This window comes from Spermophilus citellus, assembly GCF_964194105.1.
Source record: "Spermophilus citellus genome assembly, chromosome: 19".
NCBI lineage: Eukaryota > Metazoa > Chordata > Mammalia > Rodentia > Sciuridae > Spermophilus > Spermophilus citellus.
Genome location: NC_138201.1, coordinates 2,755,087 through 2,779,626, shown reverse-complemented (window position 1 = coordinate 2,779,626; position 24,540 = coordinate 2,755,087). Strand labels below are relative to the sequence as shown.

The following is a 24,540-nucleotide window of genomic DNA, read 5'->3' as shown; positions in this document are numbered from 1 at the left end:
AGAAGGCACAGTTGTTGAACTTCAGGAAAACACCCCAACCTCACGCCTAAGGGCCTGGTTTCCAAAGATGTTTGAGAACTAGGAGACCCAGGAATTAGAAGACAGAAGTTCCAGAGCCAGCTCAGCCTCTTCCCAGCTGGACACTCTTGGGCACTAGAGCTTCCTCATTCATCTGACAGTGAAAATACTTTGCAAAACTGTTGTGAGCATCAAAGGTGACAATGCCATGGGAGACTTTAAGTGCCATTCACATTTTGGGATGAATGAATTATGATTGTTCTAATGTAATAGAGAATATTTCAACCAGAGTTTAATTTTTTAACATTTATATTTAAATACCGATAGTAAAAATACTTGTGTCTATAATACCAATGATGCCTGGGTTTGTAGCCTGATTGGCTTCATATATTTTTTTTGTTTTTTGAAGCCCTGAACCTATTACCAATCCCAGTGCATTAAGCTGTTAAAATGTAACCTTTTTTTTTTTCCACTCAGGTAATAACCACTTTTTTTCCTCAGGTAACATAATCTTTATTTTCTGAGATACTTTCTACACATGTTAAATGGAAGGTAACTGCATAAAAATGCAATGGAAACTCATGTCATAAGGTCAGACTGTTTTTGTGTTGAAAGAAGGTTCCAGCATCTCTTAGGAGCCACTTGCTCCGTGTTACCAGCTGATGACATGGCTATAAGAGTGGATCACCTCTCCAGTGCCACTCTACACAAGCAGGGTGAGGGGCGTGCAGAAAACGGAGGAAATCATCTGGAACAGAAGGAAACAGCCACAGAGCCTGTCAGCCCCAGAGTTAGGAGTTGCTCCACAGGATGGAGGAGCCTGGGGAGGCCTGCTTGGCCTCCCTTCCTCGGCTCTGCATACCCTTTCATCATCTTCACCTTGAACATTCACTGCCATTATTTCTGGAGAAATAATATGCTTTTGCTCTTTCCCACTTTTTAAAGAAGATTTGCGAAGGCTGATTGAAAGGGCTTCAAATGTTCTCCTGTCACGGCCCTTGATAAACATTTCATCCGACGCTTTTGAGGCCGAGCTGCTGTTGAAGGGCTATGTAAGACACATCAAAACCAGGATGTATAGAACTGCCATTTTTACTTGAAAGTCTTTAAAGGACATCTTCCAACTGGAGCTGTGTTTGAAAGTTAAGGAAAAATACACTGGATGTATTTAGCTCACTTATTCATCCCAAAAGTTAAAACTCATGAACTCGAGGTTTTGTTCTCTCCAATCTGACAGGCAACCGCGATCGGTTGATACTCCTTGATGACAGATACCTGTGCACTTCCAAAAGGTGATAAGGATTCAAAAAGTCTTCATCCATCAGCTGGAGAAAATTATCTACTCATCTTCTTCCTTCACCCTCCAAAGAATAAAGTAGTGTTCTGTTGAAAATATGGCTTCCTTAAGGACCAGTGGCGTTTTATTTTGTTTTTGCCAATGCTGAGGATTCTTATCTTCCTGATCCTGCTGTTTTCAGCCATCCTCCTCCATTTTCCAGTTTTACTCAATATAAGAATAAAAGTGATCTACTCATCTAATGATTTTCACTACATTTGATCACATCAGATGATTTCCTGTATTTTGTGTATTCTGTTACTGCCTAGAATGTGGTCAGACATTCTAACAACAAGCAAAGCATAATTTCTAACACTTGTGTGAACTCTATCAAGTTCTTATAGAAAAAAAAAAAAGAAATTTCTCTACAGTGTCATTTCAGTTAACTACGTTACCAGCCACAGCCATTCATTACTGCTTTGGTGGCTCATACCTTGAAATGTCACACGTCTGCCTTGATCTGATCTCAACCACAGATAATGACAGTACTAAATTCTAAGCCAGAGAACAGTGGATGGAAATCCAAGGGAAAATATAATTCACCTCTGTAGGGCAGAGAAGAATCCGTACATTCGAAATCCACACTCACTTTTAAAGTTTTGGTCTAGAACTACACCGCCACTGTGTCTTAAAGCCTAATCCAAAACTTTTCATCAAGGCATCTGGAGTTTTCCAGAAGAAAATCTTAGCCACCGCTGCCTATTTCAACAGCAGCCTGGCCAGAGGGTGGTAGGTCAAGTGAGAACGGGAGGAAGGGGAGACGTGTAGGAGCTGCCGACATTTTGAACATGTGAAGGGGTGTGTGCTGTGTTCCTTCTGCTTTATGAGTCATGAGATCAGAAGGACCAATTGTGAAACCTCATTTGATTGCAGTGTATGAGATATTTTGGGTCCTCATCACATGGATACCAGTGGCCATCCAAAGAAGCCCACTGTGAGGGCACAGACAGTGTCACTCGGATGGCTGGCAAGGGGAAGGAAGAGTCTCTGTGGACCTGAGAGACATTTGGAAGGAAGAACAAAATAGAACTCGTAAATGACTGGACAGAGGGAAGGGCTTTGAACCTGGGTAACAGGGAAAGAGACAATCCAAGAAGAGAAACCAACTCTGCACTCTCCCAGGAGGGCCAAGTTACCCGTCTAGGGGAGGAGGAGAAGGAAGGGCTTAGTGAAAGGCATGTAAAATTGAGAGGATTTGGCTGGAAACCCAAACAAAACAGCCAGTAACTCAGTTCCAAGGTCACCCAGGGCCTCCTAAGAACCAAGGCCTGGATCCCCCAGGGTTAGCACAGGCCGACCTGGAGGCTGCAGCTGACTGGCCGCATGAAGGTTTCAGGCCAACTCTGCGAACAATTCATTTGCAAGTGTGGACAGTTATGAGCTCCCAGGGTGGGGTACAGAGAAAGAGATTAAGAGGACTGAGGCCTTCGGAATAAGGATGTTGAAGGAGTTGGAGGGAAGGCATGTGAGTGACAGGGCCTCAGGTCAGTCACCGAAATGAGAGGGCAGAGGGGAAGATGGGAGAGGCAGGAAGAGGGAGGCTAGGGAGGCTGGGGAGGCTGGGGAGGCCAGAGAGGCCAGGGAAAAGGATTGGAAAGAGGAAAGAGAGAGACCAGAACCAGGGCCCAGACAGGAAGAGGCTGCATACCCACATTTACGTCCATAAAGACTGTAAAACTGATAAAGTCACATTTAGTGAGCACAAAGGAAGAGCACAGAAATGTTTCCTTCATAACAAAAAGTAAATAAATTACTAGCGCCTGTCACTCTGATTCATCTCTTGCATGTGGGTCCTCAATAAATGTTAATTGAATTAAATTAATAACATTTGCTCAATGGTAATAAAAAATTAATTAACTGTCCATCTTTCTGTTACTTAGTTTATGCCCAGTGGTTCTTGCAATTACTTCTAACCCAAATAGGAATTTTCTATTTCACTGAGGTTCATGATACGCTTTAATTTTTTTTTCTAAGAACTAGAGAAGCGCTCCTAATTTTTGTCCTAATTTTTTTTTTTTTTTTTATTCTTCTGTTGAAAAAAAAATTATTTTCCTGAGTTAATGTCAAGAACTATGTATAACATCCCAAATATAGTTTCTCGCGCCTTATTTAATTCCAAAATAGTTTTCTCTGCAGAAGATGTGCTGCCACTGTTCATGTGCTTCTCCTTTTAGCTTTTTCTACTTTATGATACTTTGGGTACAATGTCAAGTAACACCGTAGAGGAAGGAATCTGGGGACATTATTGCTAGCATTCCGTCTTCAAAAAATGGAAGATGTCAGTAACATTCACCCAAAAACTGTGACTCCCTTCAGATGTCAGAATTCTGGGCTGAACAGACTGAGTTCTGGAATGTGTGTGTCAGATGATTCTTTAATGAGCAACAGATAGCTCCCCCTGGGGAGTGAAAAAAATAAAAATATAAACAGAGAGATCGAATTAAAATAACTTTATGAATGGCAGTTCAACTTCTCCACAAAATCCTCTCCGTACAAGCCTCGTGTGCTCCAAATGGTTGCTTAATGTAGCACCACTTACATTCAAAATGCTATACTTAAAACTGTCGCAAAATTAAAAAGAGAATCATATACCACTTGGCTGTATGCTGCATTCTCCCTGTGTTCTTACATTCCAGTAACCTCTATCCAACTTTTTTTTTTCTGTTTCTGAATTACTTTGTGCAAAAGCAATTTAAATTACATGCAACCTGACTACGTATGATAATTTGAACTGATTGTTAATTAATTCTATTAAGTAAATAGCTGCTTGCAATCTCCGTTCTCATCAAGGTTTCGTTATCTATCAGCTCTTTCTCAGCTGAGGTCTTCAAAACAGCTGTGACTGAACAGGCAGGTTTCCCCAAGTGGGCAAGAGACTACTTTTACCTTGCAAACATCGATAAATGAAATGAGGCTTCTTTCCAGGCTGGCTTTGGGGTAGGGGATACACTTCAGGACTCAGAGTGCAGGGGTTTTGCTGAAGAACAGTTTCAGCAGTTAGGGAGCCAAGGCGAAAGCTAACAATGAATCAAAGACGTCTTGTGGAATGCAAAAGAGACAAGGATAAGAGCAAAGCTTTGGGAACCCACTGGCCCTAGGTTCGAATTCCAGCTCTAACACCAACCGATGAGCAGGCCTTGGGCAGCTCACCTGGACCAGTGTTCTGAGTCCTGATTCCTCTCCTTCATCTGTTAACGGCAGGCACCAACTTCTGCTTCAGCCATTTGCTCCAGGAAGGGAGCAAGTCATACTCCAAGCATCACAGAGAACATGAGTGCACGGAATGTGGCATAAGATCCACCAAGCTGCACGTGTACATTCCAAATGGGGACAATCCTGTCCCATAGGGGACATTTGACATTGTCTACAAACACTTTTGATGGGCACAATCTAGGGGGACAGGTGCTACCCATTGGGTGCTACTGGTGTCCAATGGGTACAGGACAGGGATGCAACTAACCATCGTATCTGGCTCAACATGTGGATCTTGCTCCAGAGGGTCTCACACTGTGTTTGACAGTCCATCTGTTTGTGACATTGGTTGGTTACTGGGGGCTTTGATATCCAAAGAAGAAAAACAACCTTATTTTCCTCCTCATCATTATTATTACTTCATTAATTTGGTGAATCCCTCTTGCATGGAAGAAGCCTAGAATTTCCCCATCTGTGGAGTCAATTTGATTTCAATATTCAACACTGTGCTAATTGCTGTCAACAATAGATGTTTCCCTGGTCCCCATCTTTCAAGGGTGGATTAAACTGCAACCAAGATATTTAAAACCAGCAACATACAGGGAAGGGAATAAAAATGAAGCATTTTTGAAAACCAAGGCTGTTTGGAAAATCATAAACAAAAATGGCCTAAGATGACTATATGTAGCAAGCCGACTATTAGGCCTCCTGCCAGTTCTGAACCACCAGAGAGCAACCATAGCCTGGCCAGTCTCTGAGAATCACTGACTCACATCTGTAGGATGTTCTCTCTCCTCTATTCACAAAAGTGAGAGATCCCGGGGGTCCCCAAACTGGACTGCCTATGGGGAGTTTTAAAAATCCTCCAGGGATTATGAGATAATTGGTCTGCTAGGGAGGGAGGTGTCTGACCTCTAAAAATCAGTTCAAATTTTTAGATTTCTCAAGTGATTCTACTACATAGAAAACTGCAGAGATTTCCATTTGCCCCAAATGAAGACGCACCTTGGGATGGGCAAGGAAGATGGGCATGGCAAGGATGCTTTCCTTGCTGTGAGCTGCATTTGAGTGGTGAATCATGCCAGGTTGCCAATCATCATCTTTTCAGTGGCTCAGTGGGCACTAGGCAGTCAGACAAGCCCTGGGCTGGCTGTGGGAATGCCATTCCCAGAACCCACCCTTACCACTCCCAGCAGTGTCACCAAACTCCAGAATCATAGATGTCCCTGGGAATCCCCAGGCTGCATGTTGGAGAGGAACTTCTTCTGTTCCCTCTCTTACCTATCTCAGGACTCTGCTTATTGTGGAGGTGAGTTGTGCTAACTGCACCTCCGTCCAGCCTGGGCCTCACTCTGCTCTCACATGCTTAAAGGATGTGTCTCTTTCAGGCACTTCTGATCACTGTAGTGTGCATAGTCACTGCTTTGCTAATCTGTATCATGCTTTTGTCACTACTAGTACTCAGGTCCAATCTTGTACCTGTCAAATAACAGACTCCAATTATTATGTAGCTTGGGTAGATTAAACACCGGAGTCCCAAATGCTAGAAACGCTGGCCTTCCCAGCTTCCTCTCCACCTCTTCAAATAGGAATCTTCATTAGGACTTTTGCTAGAAGTTCCTTAAACATGGCATTTGCACCAGCTGATTCCATGGAATAAGGTATGTCCCCAGGAAGCACACCCCCAAAGCCAGGAAGCAAACCCCCAAAGCCACAGAGGTGATCACCTGGCAAGGGACCTAGCAAGTGCCAAGGCAGAGAAAGGGGTGGCAACAGAGCTTCTTTGGAAAAGAAGTAGGAAGGGGCCGTGGAATAACTCAACAAAACATGACACCATTGATAGAGGAAAACATAATAAAGGACCTGATTGAGGGCACACCTGTAACTCAGCAGGGCTGCCCAGCAGGTAAGACCTTGTCCCTGTGAATCAGATCCTTGGTGCACCACCACAGGGTGCTGATGACCTCCTAGGAGACTTGTTGATCTGAGGGAATGAATTCCTTATTTCTCCCTGCTCATTAAAACACACACACACACACACACACACACACACACACACGAAACAAACAACAACAAAAAACCCAAAACCTGTAGTACAGATACATGTTACAAATTAATGGGATAGGCAGAGCTTATAAAGTGTATAAAATTTAATGATTGTATTCTATTTTTAATTGTACTTTTTTTCCAGAATAACCCTGCTAAAATACTGCTCCATTCTTGTTCAGCTGACAGGGTATTCTTATGTTCTAGAATGTGAACTCTGTAAACTACAGGAGGTTGGTGTGTGTGCTTTCTTTTCTTGTCTAGATGCACAACTCACAAATGAAAACCACGCAGATGAGAAACCCATTAATGCTATGGTTATAAATTCAGTCTCTGAATTCAACATCACAGATGGACCAGCCAAGGAAACCCCCAATGAGAAAAAGCTGTCAGCATCCAGCACGTCACTGTCCTCCCTGGAAGAATGTCAGACAGAACGCTCCTACCTCCAAACCAACCCTTCAGAGCGTCAAAGAGACATGGAGGGTATGTCTCCCAGAATCCAACCCTTTCTAAATAAGGCGCCCCAGCCCCCAGCCCCTGCAAAAATCACTACATATGCTGTGAGGGAAAAAAAAGTCTTTATGAATATTAAACAGCTTGACTTGGATTTGAAATCCCTGGTGAGTGACACATGTCAAGGTCACTTTGCAGTTGTGAGGGGCTTGGCAGATTGTTTGCTCTCAAAGTGGGGAATCAGAGGCAATGTATCTTACATAGTAGGGAGGGGCAGAATCGTTCTTATACAGGGCTGTGAAGTGGGCAGGGGAAAATGGCAGACGTTGCCTTCTCAGAGATGGGATTATTCAGCCCATGGCTCCAGGCAGAGAGGAGAAGGCAGAGTGGACGGGGATGAAAATGCTGGAAGCACAGAAATCGAGGCAGTATCAGATACCAAGATGCTTGCGTCAGCTGTCTCTGAAGAAGGTTTGCTTCCCCTAGGTAATATCACTTTCCAGGCATTCTGATCAGAGAAACCTAGACCAAAGCACCCCAGGCACAACATAAAGGGCACATCATGTTTGCAGAGGCAGTTTCAAATTGATCTCTGCTCAACACTGGGCACCACCAAGTTCAAAGTCTCCGACTCCACCCCGGCACATACAGAGTTTAACTCAGGTCAAGGTTCCTGTGACCTTCAGAGGGACACATCACTCCAGAGTTCTGCTTTCACTCTCTTGTGTTGCATTTAAAGGAAGGCTGGAGTTTCTCAGAGGAAAATGTAACAGGGTATTGATGTTCTCTGCCCTTAAACTCATATTTAATTTTATAGACAAGAAAAAATTTTAAATAAACTTAAAAGCCCATTTGACATCCCACTCATTTAACTCTTGCCTCTGACATTTATTCACTGTACAAAACTGGACACATTTTATTTCTTGTCTTCTATTTTTTAAAATCATCTTTGACTCTCAGTTTCAGTTACATAGCATTACATAGTAGGACTAGTAACACACCATGGCACCTTTGAGGATCAATGAAATAACATGTATAAAGCGAGCACACAGTAGGAATTCAATTCTAGCTTTGGTTATGGTTTCAGTGTCAGGAAGGAAGAAGAGAGAAGACCCCTAACACAGGTTATCAAGGTGGAACTGGGTACAGATGTTGAAGTAGCTTCTTTAGGCTAGAAACTCTAGACCTGATTGCCTGCAGCTGCAGGAGAGATGGGAATGACAATGTGGAGAAGTGAACAGGTGCACCCATGGGACCAGGACAAGCCCGAGAGCAAGTGTCACCTAAAGGTCACTTCTTCTACATGATTCCAGCTGATGGCTGCCAGAGGACACCCAGACCCAGAGTTAAAGGTCTTGAAGCATTTCAAGAATAGTCAGAGGTTAGGATGGGAAGTTTCTAAATTTCCCAGTGTTGGGAGCTCATTCTATCTATTTGATGGAGTGCAAGACACTCCCACAGACACATCTTGGAGCTGACTTTGGCGTGCAGACCACAGTGCCCATCCAGAATCATGCTCAAGTTTCTAGCTTCGGCAGAAGTGAATACCAGTCGGGAGAACGGGCAAAGCAAAGGAGTTCTCTGCAAAAGCTTTGCAATACTGCAGCATTTTGCTGGGTTGTACCGGAAAGCATGTGTAGTGCTCCATGAGGAGTGTTAGCCTCATGGCCCCAGAGGTAGGAACTGCCATTCCACATGTCCACAGAGTAAGACTTTCGTCCCTCCCATCAGGGATCGTGAGAGGAGAAGGACTGGCCTGCTACCATGATATCTGATCCCCCGTGTTCTCAGGGCCGGGCCAAAATGACAGCTCCGATAAAATGGCAGTTAATACTCAAAAGCCTCCTACAGAAAAATAACAGCTCACTCTTGGCTAAAAAGAGCAAAGGAGATTCACAAGGATAAATGAATGCAGTGGTTCTCCAAAGAACTGGACTGAAGCCAGCACGAGCCCGAACATTCAGGCTTCAGCTGGTGGCACAGGTAACCACCACCCCCAACTTAGGGCGCCCCCCACCCCCCCGACCATGAAACACCTCTTTCATGCAGTGTTGACACCTGCACAAAGAGAAAGCAAACAACTCAGGCTAAAGACCCACGGACAGCGACAAGGAACTCATTATCTTAAACAGGAAAATGAAGAGTTAAGTCAGACGCGCTTCGTTTTAGGGAATCTTTGATAGTAATTAATTTAAGGATGCCAAAATTGAGAACCAGGGTCATTGTTCATACTGAGATAAATACAGAAATATCTTTCAGGAACAGCAGGGAAAACAGAAGGGAAAAGAGAAGATTGCATCCACTTTTGTGTAGTTTGTGGTTAATTTATCTTCAGATGTATAAACGAGTGCATAGGAATGGATGCTTAATTGCTAATATCTATTATTTATATACATTGCCCCACTTAAAACAGGATGGAAAAGCCTCACACATGCAGATTCTGTGAAATGTGCCGCGTCCATTAGCGTGGTTCATGGTGTGTGCTCTGATGGGAGTTAAGAGGATCTCTACTGCACATCACAGGCCACGGGCTGCGGCACTGCTTTGTTATTAAATCGTGGTTCATCATGTGTGGTCCCTTCCCAGAATAAAATAGGAAAAGTACAGAGAGCTATCTGTACCTGCTTCTGTGTCTGGGTTCTTCTGATTGCAGAAGCATCCCCAGGGATAAGAAAACCAGGGGTACACATGGTATTAGAAGCCAGCTCCCTTCTAAAACAATCCTGAGTATATGCCTAATTGATATATAATTTTGAATTTGAGATGTCTCATTCAGGTGGAAGAGGCAAACCATAAATACAAGACACCTCAAAAGAACAGTCTTAATTACAGCATGGGCTACTGAATAAAATGATTACATTTTCTACACTGTAAATTTCATACAATTAAATATAGTGGTGTCACCTTTATAAAATGTTTCAATTTTATAATTATTTCAGTTCATTTGCTCAGAAAAAAACATAAGCACAGATTTACCAAGTATCACCCAAACCTAGTCATTCTGGTTCTAAAGAACTGACTCGGATGTTACTTGTGCTTGTCTGAACTTAAATAGATCTTGACATATTTAAATAGCTATTAAAATTGATAACATCAGGGATGATACCCCACCCAGAGAAAGGCATTCAGTAACTCTTTATTTATTCCTATTCTACCTTACAGACTTTTTTTTTTTTTAGAACTTAATATTGGGGGAGTGAGAGCCAATTTTTAGACTTTTCAGTCAAAAAATTTAGCCATCAGTGGGAGCCATGGGGTCCTGAGCCTCATTATGAGGGCAGTTGTGTGAAGCATAGGATGGTTCTAGAAGACTGGATCTGGACTGGCTTCACCTGGCCTCTGTTCTTGTGTTGCTTTGCTTTAGGGGAGAAGGAGGGGGCACTGTTGGTTTTGTGGAGTCACTTCTGTAAGAACCATGTTCTTCTGCTCAGGAGGCTAAGACAGGAGGATGGCAAGTTCTAAGCCAGCCTCAGCAATAGCAAGGTGCCAACAACTCAGTGAGACCCTGTCTCTAAATAAAATACAAAATAGGGCTGGGGATGGGGCTCAGTGGTCGAGTGTCCCTGAGTTCAATTCCTGGTACAAAAAAAAAAAAAGGACCATGTTCTTGTAATTTGGATGAGATCCCTCAGTAGCAGGGGTGTGCTTCTGAAGTTGTTTTGGGAACTACAGTTGGCAGCTTAGATGCCTCAGCCCGCCTCCACCTGATTGTGGCACCATGGTGGCAGTAGAGAAACTCAGGAGCAAGGTGCAGGCTGTGGTAGTGGCAGTGAGCCTGGGGTTGACCTCAGGTCCCTTTATGGAACTTATATTTTCTGCTTTACTTAAACATGATCCTTCCTAATTAAGAGGGACAGGTCCCCCTCTTAATCGACCAATAGCCAGTGTATGTTTAGCACCCCTGGAAGTTGTATCATCTCTCCATATCCTTGGGGTCCGGGAGGTTCCCTGCGGATGTGAGAGGAGACGAAGCCACCCTGGGAGGGATCTGCCATGGCTTCTTGCTCTAGTCAACACCACTCTGGACTATGCGCTGCAGGTGTCCAACCATTTTACGCAAGAAGCAGGACAGCCTGCTGGGCACACTGACAGCAGCAAATTAGAGCAGACGGAGGGACCAGTGGCTTGACAGAGGGGTTTTCCTGTGCAAGGAATGCTTGCAAAGGTCCCAGAGGAGCTTTAAGGTTTGTAAGATGAACAGCGAGACAGCCCAGAAGCAGGGCTATGGGAAGGCCCTGCCCTCCTCCTGTGTCCCTGCAGACTAGGGGCAGGGGCACTGCATTAACTTGCAGGCCATGGCAACCAGCCTTACTGACAGGCCACCAGGGATGCGTTAGCCACAACCTCAGGGACAAAAGAACTCCAAGTGGAAGGCAGCGCCCAGAGCCAAGAGAGGGTGTGAGGAACACCCTGGGCTCCCCTTCTCCCAGCTTCCCAGCTCCTCCCGCAGCCTCCATGAGCCCAGCCATGAACGTCAGAACAGGGAAAACAGAGGACAGCAGGCCGTTGGTAAGTGCAGCGTCCTGCGCTGTGCCCAAGACAGGCAGGAGAGAGCAAGTGTTCAGAGGGCTGAGCTTCCTGCTCCTAGGCTCTGGGTGGGACAGCCTCCAACACCCTCTCCACCAGTCCCTCCTCTGTAAACAGGGAAGGTAACACCACCACCCCCCAGTGCCTTTCTGAGGCCTGTGTGAGGTGCACAGAACAGGTGGAGGGATGCAGATTGGCCCTTGGTGAATCAGGGACCCCTGACCATGAGAGAGAGGGCACAGGCTTTAGATCCAGAAGGATGAGTCAGGCATCTCTGCTCTACCACCTTAGAATCGGGAGGACTCAGGGCTCTCAGTGCCAACACCTGGACTATAGTCCTTTCACTGAAAAACAGGGATCGCAAACCTTCCCACTCAGAATCAGCCTCGGAAAAGGCTTTCCTACCTCCTGTGACGTGAAACCAGCTGACAGACTCACTAGGTCAATGCCATCTGAGGGTCGGGCCGTGAAGGAGAAATAAAGCAGGGGCTGTGGAAGGTTCGGCAATGGTGTGGCTTCCAGCGTTTTAAGACAGACCAAAAAGTTTGCTCAGGAGTTGGGTACAGCTGGGGGAGGGTGTGTGACACATCAGAAAGCTCAGCACATACACGGGTCCTGAGCTAGGCTAGTGCCAAACAGGGACGTTCAGACACCGAAGCTGTGGTGTGGTGAGGATTAAGGAGAGCAGGTCCTGGGGTCAGGAAGGAGGAAGAGGCCCAATGATACGGGGCTTTTAGGCTCTAGCAAGCCTTGGGGACTGGGGCGGGGTGGGGTTGGTGGTGGAGTTTTCTAATGTCAGATTACAAATATCACAGCTGCTGAATCTGAAGTGGGCCCCTGTGATTGCAGAATGTTCTCCAGAGGAGGCCTCTGGAGATGGCTGATAGGGCCAGAGCTCAGACAGTGGCTCTGCAGGAGGCAGAGGCCAGAGGGAAACAGGGCAGGATGCAGGGGTGCCCTGGACATGGGGGAAGCAATAAGTGAAAGGGAAATGGCAAAGAGTGCCTCCAGGTTCCTGGAGAATTCACCTGGGCATTCAGGAGCCACTCCTAAGAGAAACCAGAGGAGGGACAGGTGTGTGGGAGCGGGGACGAGGAAGGCCCCAATGCAGTGAGGCCTTGGCATGTGAGATGTCCTGCAAACACTGAAGAGGTGTGATGTAGGCCACAGTGTACGTGGTGTTCCTTCCTGGGGAACAGCAAGAAGGGTACGAATCACAGGATGTGACTCTGATGTCAATTTACGGAACGTGAGTGGGCAAAGGAAGATGACCTCCTTCAGGTGCAGGGAGACCCCGACACCCTTTCCAAACAGTTGCACTCTTGTCCTTTAACCCATTTACATGACATCTGTGTCAGCCAAAATTGGCTCTATGCAAAACAGGCTTTTTTTTTTTTTTTTTTTTTGCCTACTGGTGAAGAATTATTTAATACGTGATTTAAGAAAAGTACGGAACAAGCCTGAAAGTTTGGAAAAATCTGTTTTCAATTCATTAATTTTACCTTGGGGTTTTTTTTTGGGGGGGGAGACAAGAGGCTCTGCCTTTTATAAGCAAATAAAAAGGACTGACTTCGAAACAGAAAAAAACCAGCGCTACTCTCAAGTGCAAAATAGAAAGGGGCAGAAATCCAAGGCCAAATTGGCCAAATGATTAGGCCAAAACTTTCTTTTTCTTTCTCACTCTCTTTCTCTCTCTCTCTCTCTCTACTTAATGAATAAAATCTAAGATCTGCATCAGAAGCAGAGATGTTCAGAGTCTGTCAACTTGAGGAGATGTTGGCAAGTGTGATTGAAGAAGAATATGTGCCCTCAGGAAACCATGAGGCCCCCATCTTCACGCTACCTATGGCGAGAATCACCAGGTCCTCCCTCACGTCAGTCCCCCTGCCTCCTGCCCTCCTTATTCCAAACCCACGTTGAGCCTTGTATGCATAAAGCCCAGGGTCCCTGGGGTCGTTTTTATAGAGTCATAAGCCTGAGTGGGTCCTCCAAGGGATCATGGAGAACCTCTTGCCCTGGGCTGCTATGGGAGCAACCTCAGTGCTGCCAACATTCATGAGGTCACAGTTGCCACCCGCTCTAGAAAAGCCAGTGCAAATAGAGTCCGTGTCCTGTTACTAACTCACTCTCGAGTTTCTGTGGGTGGTGGGTGCTGATAGGACTGAGATGGCCACTTGCTAGGAGCCAGCCAAAGCTAATGAAAACACGCCCAGGCTGGTAAGAGATGAGCACCCACCAGCAGAGGCACTGTGGAAAATGCAGCCTAACTATAAATACCACATAATGACCACCACACCTGCAGCAATATATGGCAATTAAAGTCATCGTAAAAATCATGGTGTGTTTTATTTTACCACCAGCTCACTGGGAAGGAAGGGGGCGGTGGGAAGGAGCAAGGAAGATCTCAGTTTATCTATACTCAGGATTCGCTTTACAGTGTCAGATAGTGCTTTCACAATACGTTAAAACTACTTACTTTATAGCATTTGCTCCTTTTCTGAGCATGTTTACAAGTTCATAAAAGAGAGCAACCTTTTCTGGAAAAGTCGGTTGGAAGTAAATGGACAGGGCAGAAAGCACTTCGATTTCCTTGTGGGGGGAAGGGGGTCTCTTCTGCATGCTCTACAGTCCCGTCCATCCAAGTCTGAATACCCGAAAATCAGTCACATGCCATTGAGAAACGAGATCCTCATGAGAATCAAAGCTTGATCAGTGGATAAGCCCGTCTGAGGGGAATGTTCTGGAAGCTGACTCCCAATCGTCAGCAAACTTCAGATGACAGATTTTGATTAACTGGATGACTTATCCCATGAACACTTACCTGCCTTCTCCAAAGAAGCTCACACATGTTTGAAGCATTATAAACTGGAAAATAAGTTATGATTTTAACAAGAGAACTGTTACATCTTCAACTAATTCCCTTTATGGAAGCCAAAAAAATAAAATAATCTATAACCCGTTGCAGCTGTTTGGCTAGAATTACCAATTACCTTCAGTGCTGCAGAGATACTTCCCAGATTTTTACAAGTCTGCATAGTAAATTTTTAAACCAATTTTCTTAAAGAGGACTGATAAGATTTAAAACCTTTTAGACCTATGATGACGTACTTCACTTAAACACTTGAATATAAAATCAAGGCTCTGCAGAACTGGAGGGAAAAGGAGACAGGAACTAAAAATGAAACACAACCCCAAAAGCTGTGATTCTTTTAAAAAGCATTTATATTAAGTTTTGAAATGTGTTCTTCGGTTGCATTTATGGGTGTGGTGGATTTCCTGGAATCCACGGTGGAACACATAACAAAGCGTGGTGACAAGAAGTGAGAGCTGGGTAGCCTCTCCTGTCCAGCTCTTGAGGCTCCAGCAAAGGCTCTGCTATTTTTCAAAACAGCTTCAAGGTCTCCAGGTAGGTAGCTAATTCTGTGGCTTCCTAGCACCTCTGTAGGCAAAGTAAGTAAAGGAACAGAGAAAAGGGATAGCATTTTTAAATAACCTGATGATGTGGAATCAATAGGAAATGCTCAGGAGTTAATAAAGCATTACTTCAGTAGTGACAGTAGTGGCATGGGGGTGGGGCTCAAGTGGGCCAGGGTGAGCTGTCCCCTGGCCTGGACAGACAATCAAGAGTCAGCTATGAAGCCCACTTATGCGCCCCTTGCTGATGCCCCCATAGGTGTTACTATCCATCTTCTTTCTTATTTTTGTTCATGTGCAATAATAATTTTTATCAGCCATTATTTTAACGGTACGTATTTCCAGTTACAGAGTAGTAATTTAGTGCACATATGAGGATCAGAGCTGGGTGGTTAGCAATTCCTTCTCCTTAAACACTTAACAGTGATTCCATTCTCATGTAGTAATGGCATCTCCTTCTTTCAACAGAGGAGTGTGCCTCACTGATCCTCGCCTGTCTGTTCTGCCAGTTTGGGGACTGTCTGCTGATGCTTCCTGACACCTGTGAAGCAGTGTGCACCGGCCTGTGCTGCCCCTCTCATGGGTACCACCACGCCACGGACGAGGAACACCCGCATGGGGACTGCAGCTGCAGTTGTGACGTGGACTGCAGCCTCTTTGAGTCCTGCCACGAGACCAGCGAGTGTCTGGAGCTGGCCATGGAGATCTCCGAAATGTGCTATCGCTAGCGCCACCCACCCAGGAGCCCCCACAAGGCCATCAACGGGAGGGGAAATTCCATTGCAAAGAAACAGGGGTTTCCATGTGCCCAAATGCAGGGCTGTATTGCAGTCCTTGGACGCTTGGGGCCATTTCATTCTGCATCTGTCTGGGAAACTTAGCATGGTCCACTCAGTGGTCTCATTCCAATTTCACAAACGCATGGCTTGCTGAAGAGTAAGCGCCTCAATCGATGAGATGAACAAATCGTGAATACCTCCTAAAGGCCATAGGTATGCGATGCTCCTTGAGTACCCAGTAGCATGCTAAGCTGCTCTGTGCTGCTGCACTTGGTCTGCTTCATGGATTCAGCCTCATTCACAAATTCAGGACAGATTAGTGCTTTCTTTCAGCATTGACATACATTAGCTCGCCTTTCTAATGGATTCATGCATAAACATTATGCATTGTTGGTTATTATTAATAATGTATTGTATAACATCATTTTGTAATTAAAAATTTATTTATACAGTCTCTTAAAATTCACTTATAGGTACAGTTTAGGTAGGAAAGGGAATTAAATGAATTAGAAACCATGTTCCTGTAATTACAACAGATGTCTCTGAAGCATCTCCAGTGAATTCTGAATCTGGTATACACTTCAGGAGGGTGCTGATGATCCCAGACCGTGTTATGGTGTGTGTGTGACTATGTCATCCCAGGCAATGATATTCTAAATTTGTTCCAGAAAGGCTTCTCTTTATTCTAATAAACCTAAATGGGAACAATGTGCATGTTTCAAGAAAATTATCTTTGATACTTGATTATTCCTTTTTCTCATTTCTGTCAGGTATCATAAGCAACAGGATATTAAAACAGAATCAGCTTATTTTATAAACTCTCCTTTTTTCACCTATCTCCCCATTTTCTCTAGTATTTTATTTTTTTATTTATTCTAATTTGTTATATATAACAGCAGAATGCATTTCCATTCATAGTCCACATATAGAGCATAATTTTTCATATGTTGTACACAACATAGAGTCACACCATTTTGGTCTTCATACATGTACTTAGGGCAATGATATCCATCTCATTCTACCACCTTTTCTATTCCCATACCCCCTCGCTTCCCCTCCCTCCCCTTTAGTTCATCTATTCCTCCCATGTTCCTCCCACCATCCCCATTATGAATCAACATACTGTATCAGAGAAAACATTCAGTATTTGGGTTTGAGAGATTAGCTAACTTCATTTAGCATTATATCCTCCAACTCCATCCACCTGCAAATGCCATGATTTTATTCTCTTTTAATGCCGAGTAATATTCCATTGTGTATATATGCCACAGTTTTTTTTATCCATTCATCTGCTGAAGGGCATCAAGGTTGCTTCCACAGTTTAGCTGTTGTGAATTGAGCTGCCATGAACATTGATGTGGCTGTATTACTATAATATGCTGAATTAATAAATGGGATAAACTCAAACTAGAAAGCTGCTTCTCATCAAAAGAAACTATCAATGAGGTGAACAGAGAGCCTACATTTTGGGAGCAAATTTTTGCCACACACACACACACACCAGATAGAGCACTAATAACTAGGGATATATAAAGAACTCAAAAAACTTAACATCAAAAATACAAACAACCCAATCAATAATGGGGCTAAGGAGCTGAAAAGACACTTCTCAGAAGAAGATTATACAATCAACAAATATATTTTAAAAAAGTTCAACATCTCTAGCAATTAGAGTAATGCAAATCAAAACTACTGTAAGATTTTATCTCATTCCAGTCAGAATGGCAGTTATCAAGAATACAGACAACAATAAATGTTGACGAGGATATGGGGGAAAAGGCACACTCATACATTGCTGGTGGGACTGAAAATTGGTACAACCAATCTGGAAAGCAGTATGGAGATTCCTCAGAAAATTTGGAATGGAACCACCATTTGACCCAGCTATCCCACTCCTCAGTCTATATTCAAAGGACTTAAAATCAGCATACTCTAGTAACAAACTCTCCTTTTAATGGCACCCAAAAGAAACACACACAGGTTCCTATTTAGCCCCAAATTTCCTAAGAGAGCATGTGTTTCAATAGCCAGATTTCTTCTTTGTGCTAAATTGATAAATATTGAATACTTCCTTATACTAACAATGTTTTCTTTAAAAGATTGACATGAAGTGATTTTCAACTTAATTAACACAAAAAGTTTGCAGGGAAAGCACATGGAGTTTGAAGTCACTTTGGAATCTGTAGGCCTAATTCTTTAGGTGCAAGGAGGACAATTTCTCATTAGTGCTTCTATATCCCCTGGAGACAGCATGATCATTGGATATCAAGAAGCACAAGGCATCAATAACCAAACGAAGAACAGGAAAGTGAAAGGGAGAGTTGAAAGAGATTTAGGTATTGTGCAGAAACGAGACAGACTTCAAAGCTCATTTTTTACCTTGCCTTGGGTACTATCAGGAAAACCAATGCTTGTTTTACTTCTACAGTCATCTAGCATATTTTTCCAATCTACAATAAATTCCCCCAACATTGAAAACTATTAACCTTAAAAGTATATTTTTTTCAGCTGCCTCCAGAAGGTATTTAACCTCCCTTGAGTTGGCAGGGCATATGCGGTCAAGGCTGGCCTGGCTCCTGTCGACAGTGGCACTTGCTGTTCACGAATACAGAGCAGGAGAGTCCTCAGGCCCTCCTAGAGGCTCCATCCTCTTGCCTTTAGGAAGCTCAAAAACACAGCTCCAACCTCTATGGTACTCTATGCTCAGAACTTGCAGATGATGAGCAAAAGAAAAGAAAAAACATTAATAGGACAGGAGGCAACCCAGGGTTACTCTTCTCCAACATTCTCACATTTTGTGCAAGAAAGAGGAGGCCCCAGAGCTGCCGGGCAGAGACCACACAGGGGGCCGGGCTGGGTGTCAGCACTCTAACTGGGAGTCTGATTTTCTGACCACACAGCCTGCTCCTTAGCTCCCCGTGGGAGTCCAGGGACACACAGCAGACAGCTGCAGCCACTGAAGGACAACCCACCAGACAGCATCCTGGACAGCAGTGACTTGAGCCCCCAGCCACCCTGGCCGTCTCCGGGCTCCCCCTCCACTCACCAGACAGCACTAGAGGAACAGGCCTGTGCCCACGGGGCCTCTGAAGCCCTGTGCCCACAACACGGTGCCTGCCATCACTGATCCGGCCATGGCACACTGGGGTTACATATTTCCATCATTTCCTCCTCACTCTATCTGACCCTCATACCCTCAAGTTTTGCAAAGCTTGTGCATTTTAAATGTGAATTGAATGCCTGTTGACTACAGACATAAAAGCTACCAGGTCTTATTTTACACCGTGGTCAGAACACTCCAAAATCTTTCTGCGGCCTCCCTCCACGGTTTGTTAACTTGCACCTCACTTTCAGAATTCACCGCGCTCTCCCAGAAAGGGTCGGTGATACAGAGTGTGAAATTTCTTTTCTTTATAACCAATAATAAAACATCATCCATCTTGCAATCATGAATGACTGTTTCAATTGAATTTTTACATGATAAAACACACACAGCTGGGGACCCACAATTGTAGGGGTAAGATCACAAAAGAATGCTGTTATTGATTAAATACAAATATCAGGATCTGAGAAGGCTCTGTATTTTATGTCATGGTGAACTTGTGATTAGTAATCATGTTGTTCTTTAAGGTGGGGCTTCCCAGAAAATAGAGCATTCTGATTGAAGGAAGAATGCTCGAATAAAAGACACCTGAGAACATACAACCTGTACAAGAACTGAGAACACAATTTCTCTTCCCCACAGCAACAGAACCATGGAGTTACATCGTCTCTGCTTGACTCAGTGGATGTCTATAAAGCCAGTGCTTCTCTAAAAGCCCCCCAAATATGGAAAGCAATGAAGAAATGAAGTTATGTTTAATTTACTAATGAAATCTTCCCACTACATGAGCTGATACAACGTTAATTATGAATGCTGGACAATCAATGTTAATAGAGTAAAAGTGGCTTTCACTTTTTCCAAGGGAACAAGAAAACACATCCAGGCAGAGAAACGTGACAAACAGGAAACATGATGTGAAAACATTCCAGCATTTTTTTCCCCAAGCATAAACATAAGTGGGAAATTGTGGGATAGATTTCATTACCCAGTGCTGGTTAGTTTCCCTCTACAAAATGAAAGAAAGAATAACGTGCCGTGGTAGCTTTTCTGTCACTGTAACAGATACCTAGGATAATCGACTTATAAAGAGGAAAGGTTTCTTTCTGGCTCACAGTTTTAGAGGTTCCAGCCTATGATCAGTTGCTCTTGGACTTGTGGGGAGGCAGCACACCATGGTGGGAGCATATGAGAGCAAGACCACTCACCACGGGGCCAGGAACTACAATGGAGAAAGAAGAAGGGACCTGCCATCACTTTCAAAGGCATGCCCCCCACCCAATGTCAGAAGACCTCCCATGAGGCTCCACTCCTTAAAGGCACCACAGCTTCCCGAGAGCACCATGCAGGGGACCAAGTCTCCAGCACGTGGGCTGTATCAGACATTCAAGATGCAAAGCTCTGCCGTGCACTCTCAGGGACGGGCTCTGATCCAGCCATGCCACACTCTAAGGGTCATCCAATGCCTGGTCCTCAGGCCCTGGAGACAGGTGGCCTTTGATGAAACTCAGACACTTGGCTTGCTAGCTTGTGGGGTGTTCTTTGAAGAGGAGACCGAATAAAAGCCCACACTTGCCACACTCAGCTTCACGTGGGCTGGGTAGAGAGGCAACAGAAGAGAAAAACGGATGACTTACTAGGGATTATAAACTATGCAGGACAGAGACTCTGTTACTCCTCAAAGTGAGCTCTAGATGGCTCCTAATATTTGAGACAGAGCTAAGGATGCAGGAGAGGTGAGGAGCAGGGTGCAGCCTGCTGCATTATGTGAACAGAAGTGCCACCTTCTGGTCGGCCACCTGTATGTGCCAACTGTCTGCTTAACCACCACCAGTGAATCAGTGGCTCTCACCTGGGGGCAGTTTTACCTCTCTCCACACTTGCTTTTATTTAGTTTGATTTTATTGATAGATACAGACAGACAGACAGGGTCTCACTAAGTTGCTGAGACTGTCCTGGAATTTGTGATCCTCCTGCCTCTGCCACCTGAGTAGCTGGAATCACAGGTGTGCACCACTGTGCCCTACTCCTCTCTTCCCAAAGTCTAGAAACATGATTGGTTGTCAAAATGGAGTGTGTGTGTGTGTGTGTGTGTGTGTGTGTGTGTGGTGAGGCTGTATCTAGCCCCAGTGGGCAGAAGCCAGGGACAATGCTGAGCACCCTACCATGAGCAGGGCAGTCCCAAAATAAAGAAAGACCCACGTGTCAGGAGGGCGAGGCTGAGGAGCCTGCTTGGAAGACCTTCATCAGTCTCAATTAGCCATCCCCACATTTACCCCAAAGAACTGTGAAGAACAGAGTGGCCAGATAGAATGCACCATGCCCAGTTATCTTCGAATTTCAGAAAAGCAACAAGTAATATCTTAATATAAACATGTCCCCACTATTGCAAATGACCTGCATATACCACAAAAATCACTCCTGATTAATCTGCGATTCCAATGTAACCAGGTGTCTTGTATTTCCACTTGCAAATCTGCAACCATGGTTCAAGGCACTCCATGTCTTGAGAAGGGATCTGCAGGTGCCAGAACCTTGAGCTTTCTCCCGGCCTCCATTGGAGGAGGGTTGCTTTGTCTCTTCAGTCAGGGCCCAGGGCATCCCCTGGGCCATGGTTTGCACTGATAGTGTAATGCATGACAGGTTGGGGCAGTCCAGTTTTCAGCTCCAAAGTGCATTCCTTGCTGCCCAGGCTTTCATAGGACACTGCCTGGAGTAAGCCATCTCCTGTTTCACATCCAGACAGAAGCTGAAGAGGACCTCAGCCAGGACTATCTTGCTTCAAGGGGAAGGGAGTGGGCACAGCACACTTAAGTGCCCCCTAAAGTTCACATGTTAAATGGCTGGCCCAGCCTGTCACTTGTGGGCAGTGGAGGAACCTCAGAGGAGGGCCTGGTGGCAGGTCTTTGGGTCATTGGGGCACAACCTCAAAGGGGTAGTGGGGCCACGGTCTGTTCCTCACCCTCTACTCCCAGCCATGAGGTGGATGGTTTCTCCTCCTCCTCTAGTTTCCCACCATGATGGGCTGCTGCAGCCAGTCCATGACCACAGGGCAACAACCTTGAACCAAGATCTCTGAAATTGTCCTTCCTCTATGAGTCCAGGGTGTCTGGGGTTTGTCACAGTGAAGGAAAGCTGACCAACGCATGAGTACAAGCACTCACTCAGGCCTGGGGGTCTAAACACTGTTTTCTGATTCCGTTCTTGGCTGGAAAGACCCATCCTGAGTGGGGCTTACACAATCACCAGGGAGTGTTGCCCCTGTCTAGCTATTTGTCAGGGGTGAGTGGCGGGGGAAGAGGGATGGAGGCATTTCTGGCTATTGAAACCCCAGCCTCACCATGCACTCTTAGTAGAGTTAGGGGTAGGCGATTTAATAAATTAAATATTAATTATTTTATAGGTGATAAAAATTATCACACAGAACACATTTCAGTACTTTACTCTGATCAGCCCTATGAAACAGGTTCTGTTTCTCCATTTCTCTTGGGGAAACAGAGACTCAAAGAGACTAAGCACCTTGCCCAAGGTCACGCAGCTAATAAGCACTTGCCACAGGTTTGAACCCAGGTCTGTCCGTTCAAAGCCTGGGCTTGTAATTAGCCTACAAGTTATGCTCACAGAGATGGTCAAGCCAAGGAGAAGTTCAAGCATTCACTTTCAAAGCAGAAAAATATAATGACTACGTATTCAAAGAAGAAACATTCTCTGATAGTAAATGTCTTTAAAGTTGTTATCCGATGCAATGATTAGAATCTGGAACATCTTCAAAATGCTTTTAAGATATGTACCCAATGAGTAATAAATGCAAAGTCAATGTATTGCAATTTAATCCTGGTGTGGGGTAGCTCTACCTCACTCATCTGTGGCTGCAGAGACTACCTTTTAGTGCTCTGTTATAGCAAAGCAACTTTGATCTCTGCTTCCAGAGAGTCCATCGGACCCAGTGCATCCCAGCTGGCTCCTCATTAGCATTCCACCGGAGAGTTCTAGGAGCATGAATGGTTTTTATTCAGTCAACAACACTACAGTCCACCAGATGCATTCCGATACTTAGACCTTTTATCTCAAAAGCTGTGCAGAATCCAAGGTCATGGTAACCTCTTTTATGATTTATTGTTCCTCAAATGTACTTAGAGTGGATGTACAAAGCCACAACTTATTTTGTGGATACAGAGCTTTCATTAGGATCAGTGCTCCCTCGAATTCTCTTTGTTTCTTCTTTCAGCACTTTTCTGCGATGGTCTGCACTCCATAGCAAGTTCCCGTAAAATTAAACAATAAAACAAATTAGGAACACTGGGCAAGACTTGGTAGCTAAGCTACTCAGCATTTGCCATTGAGACTCTTTAGAGAGTGGCAGTCACGGGTCCAAGTCAGATGGCTTTGCAGCACAAGGTTCAGGTCCCTGAAATCTGGAGGAAGGCAAAAGCAAAGATGGTGCCAAGGTCACCACTCCGCCATTATTACGGTCTCCTGATTGCTGATTTGGGCATGTCAGTAGCCCAGAGTGAGTTAATGGAACTGTCCCTTGGGAGGCCACATGGAATTGGGGCTCCAATATTAGAGAAAGGCCTCAACAGAGCCACAGCCCCATGAAGTTGGGTCTGGCTTGTTCTGGTGCCTTTCATTCTAAGGAATAACATGCATGAGTTCTTAGCTTCAGTTTACTGACATTTTAATAATAATGTATTAGAGATAAATAATTGAGAGATAAAAGGGTCCATCATCCTGCACTCTACCAATGGCATTTGCCTACTATTTTGGCAAATGCTAGGTGAAATTGAAGCAGGGGTGTGACCAATTGGGTGACCAATTAGGAGTTTCCTATCAGGCTCCAGGTAAGACCTAGTAGGGACCAGGACACAGATGATGGCTGGGAAGACAGTCCCCAACTTTCTGAGGAGCAGATGAAAAGCTGATGAAGAACAGCAGAGGATTATGGGATAAAACGTGGAGTAGGAAGATGGGCCGTGTGACAGGGTGGGAGACAAATTAAAGCAAGGGACTCTGGGGATGGAGCAGGAGCAATTGCAATCAGCACGGGATGCTGGTGGCTGGAAATAGCATAGTGGAGGGGACAGCAGGAGGGAAGAGATGGATGGGAAAGAAATCAGAAAAGGCCCATTAGTGTTCTTGAAAACTCTTCTTATTTTAAGACCCAAATATTCCCCACTGTCTATCACATCTATGAGTCATAAGGCCATTATTTTCATTAGGCAAGAAACGGGTTGGGGAGGGGGGTTCTATTCCAAGTGGAAAGTCAAGGTATATTTTTAGCGACATTAAGCCCGCCTTCTGCTGCTCTGCACACTGATGTAATTCCAACATAAAACATAATCTATAATATTCCAGGGGAACAAATCCAATTCTTGGTCATATAAATTTTCATATAAGTCCATCACAATTCATTCCCAAAACATCTCATTCTCTTTGAAAGCTGAAGCTGCAGCAACTGATCAAAAAGAGTATTTTAAAATTGCTCTGGAATTTTCAGAGATGCTAAATCTAACCTGCCTACGGTGCAGGACCAATCCCCCAAACTTTAAATCAGAGGTAAAGCATTTTATGCTTTAAAAGATATATTCCTCAAAGTTTATCATGGTGTATTAAAGTCAAATGTGAGTTATTACTCACCAAATCCGGAGCTGACGTCTCTCCTTGATTACCCT

The 24,540-nt window shown here is 44.6% G+C and overlaps 1 protein-coding gene across 1 annotated transcript in view; it reads left to right on the top strand.

Annotated features, from left to right (window-relative positions):
* MDFIC2 (MyoD family inhibitor domain containing 2) overlaps positions 1-16,018 on the top strand; it is a 94,638-nt gene extending 78,620 nt beyond the window's left edge. Inside the window, exons 3-4 of the mRNA XM_081276222.1 lie at positions 6,857-7,078; positions 15,458-16,018. Coding sequence (XP_081132348.1) covers positions 6,857-7,078; positions 15,458-15,717 — 482 coding nt within the window. The 3' untranslated portion in view covers positions 15,718-16,018. The remainder of the gene's footprint in view (positions 1-6,856; positions 7,079-15,457) is intronic.
* Positions 16,019-24,540: the final 8,522 nt, after the last annotated feature.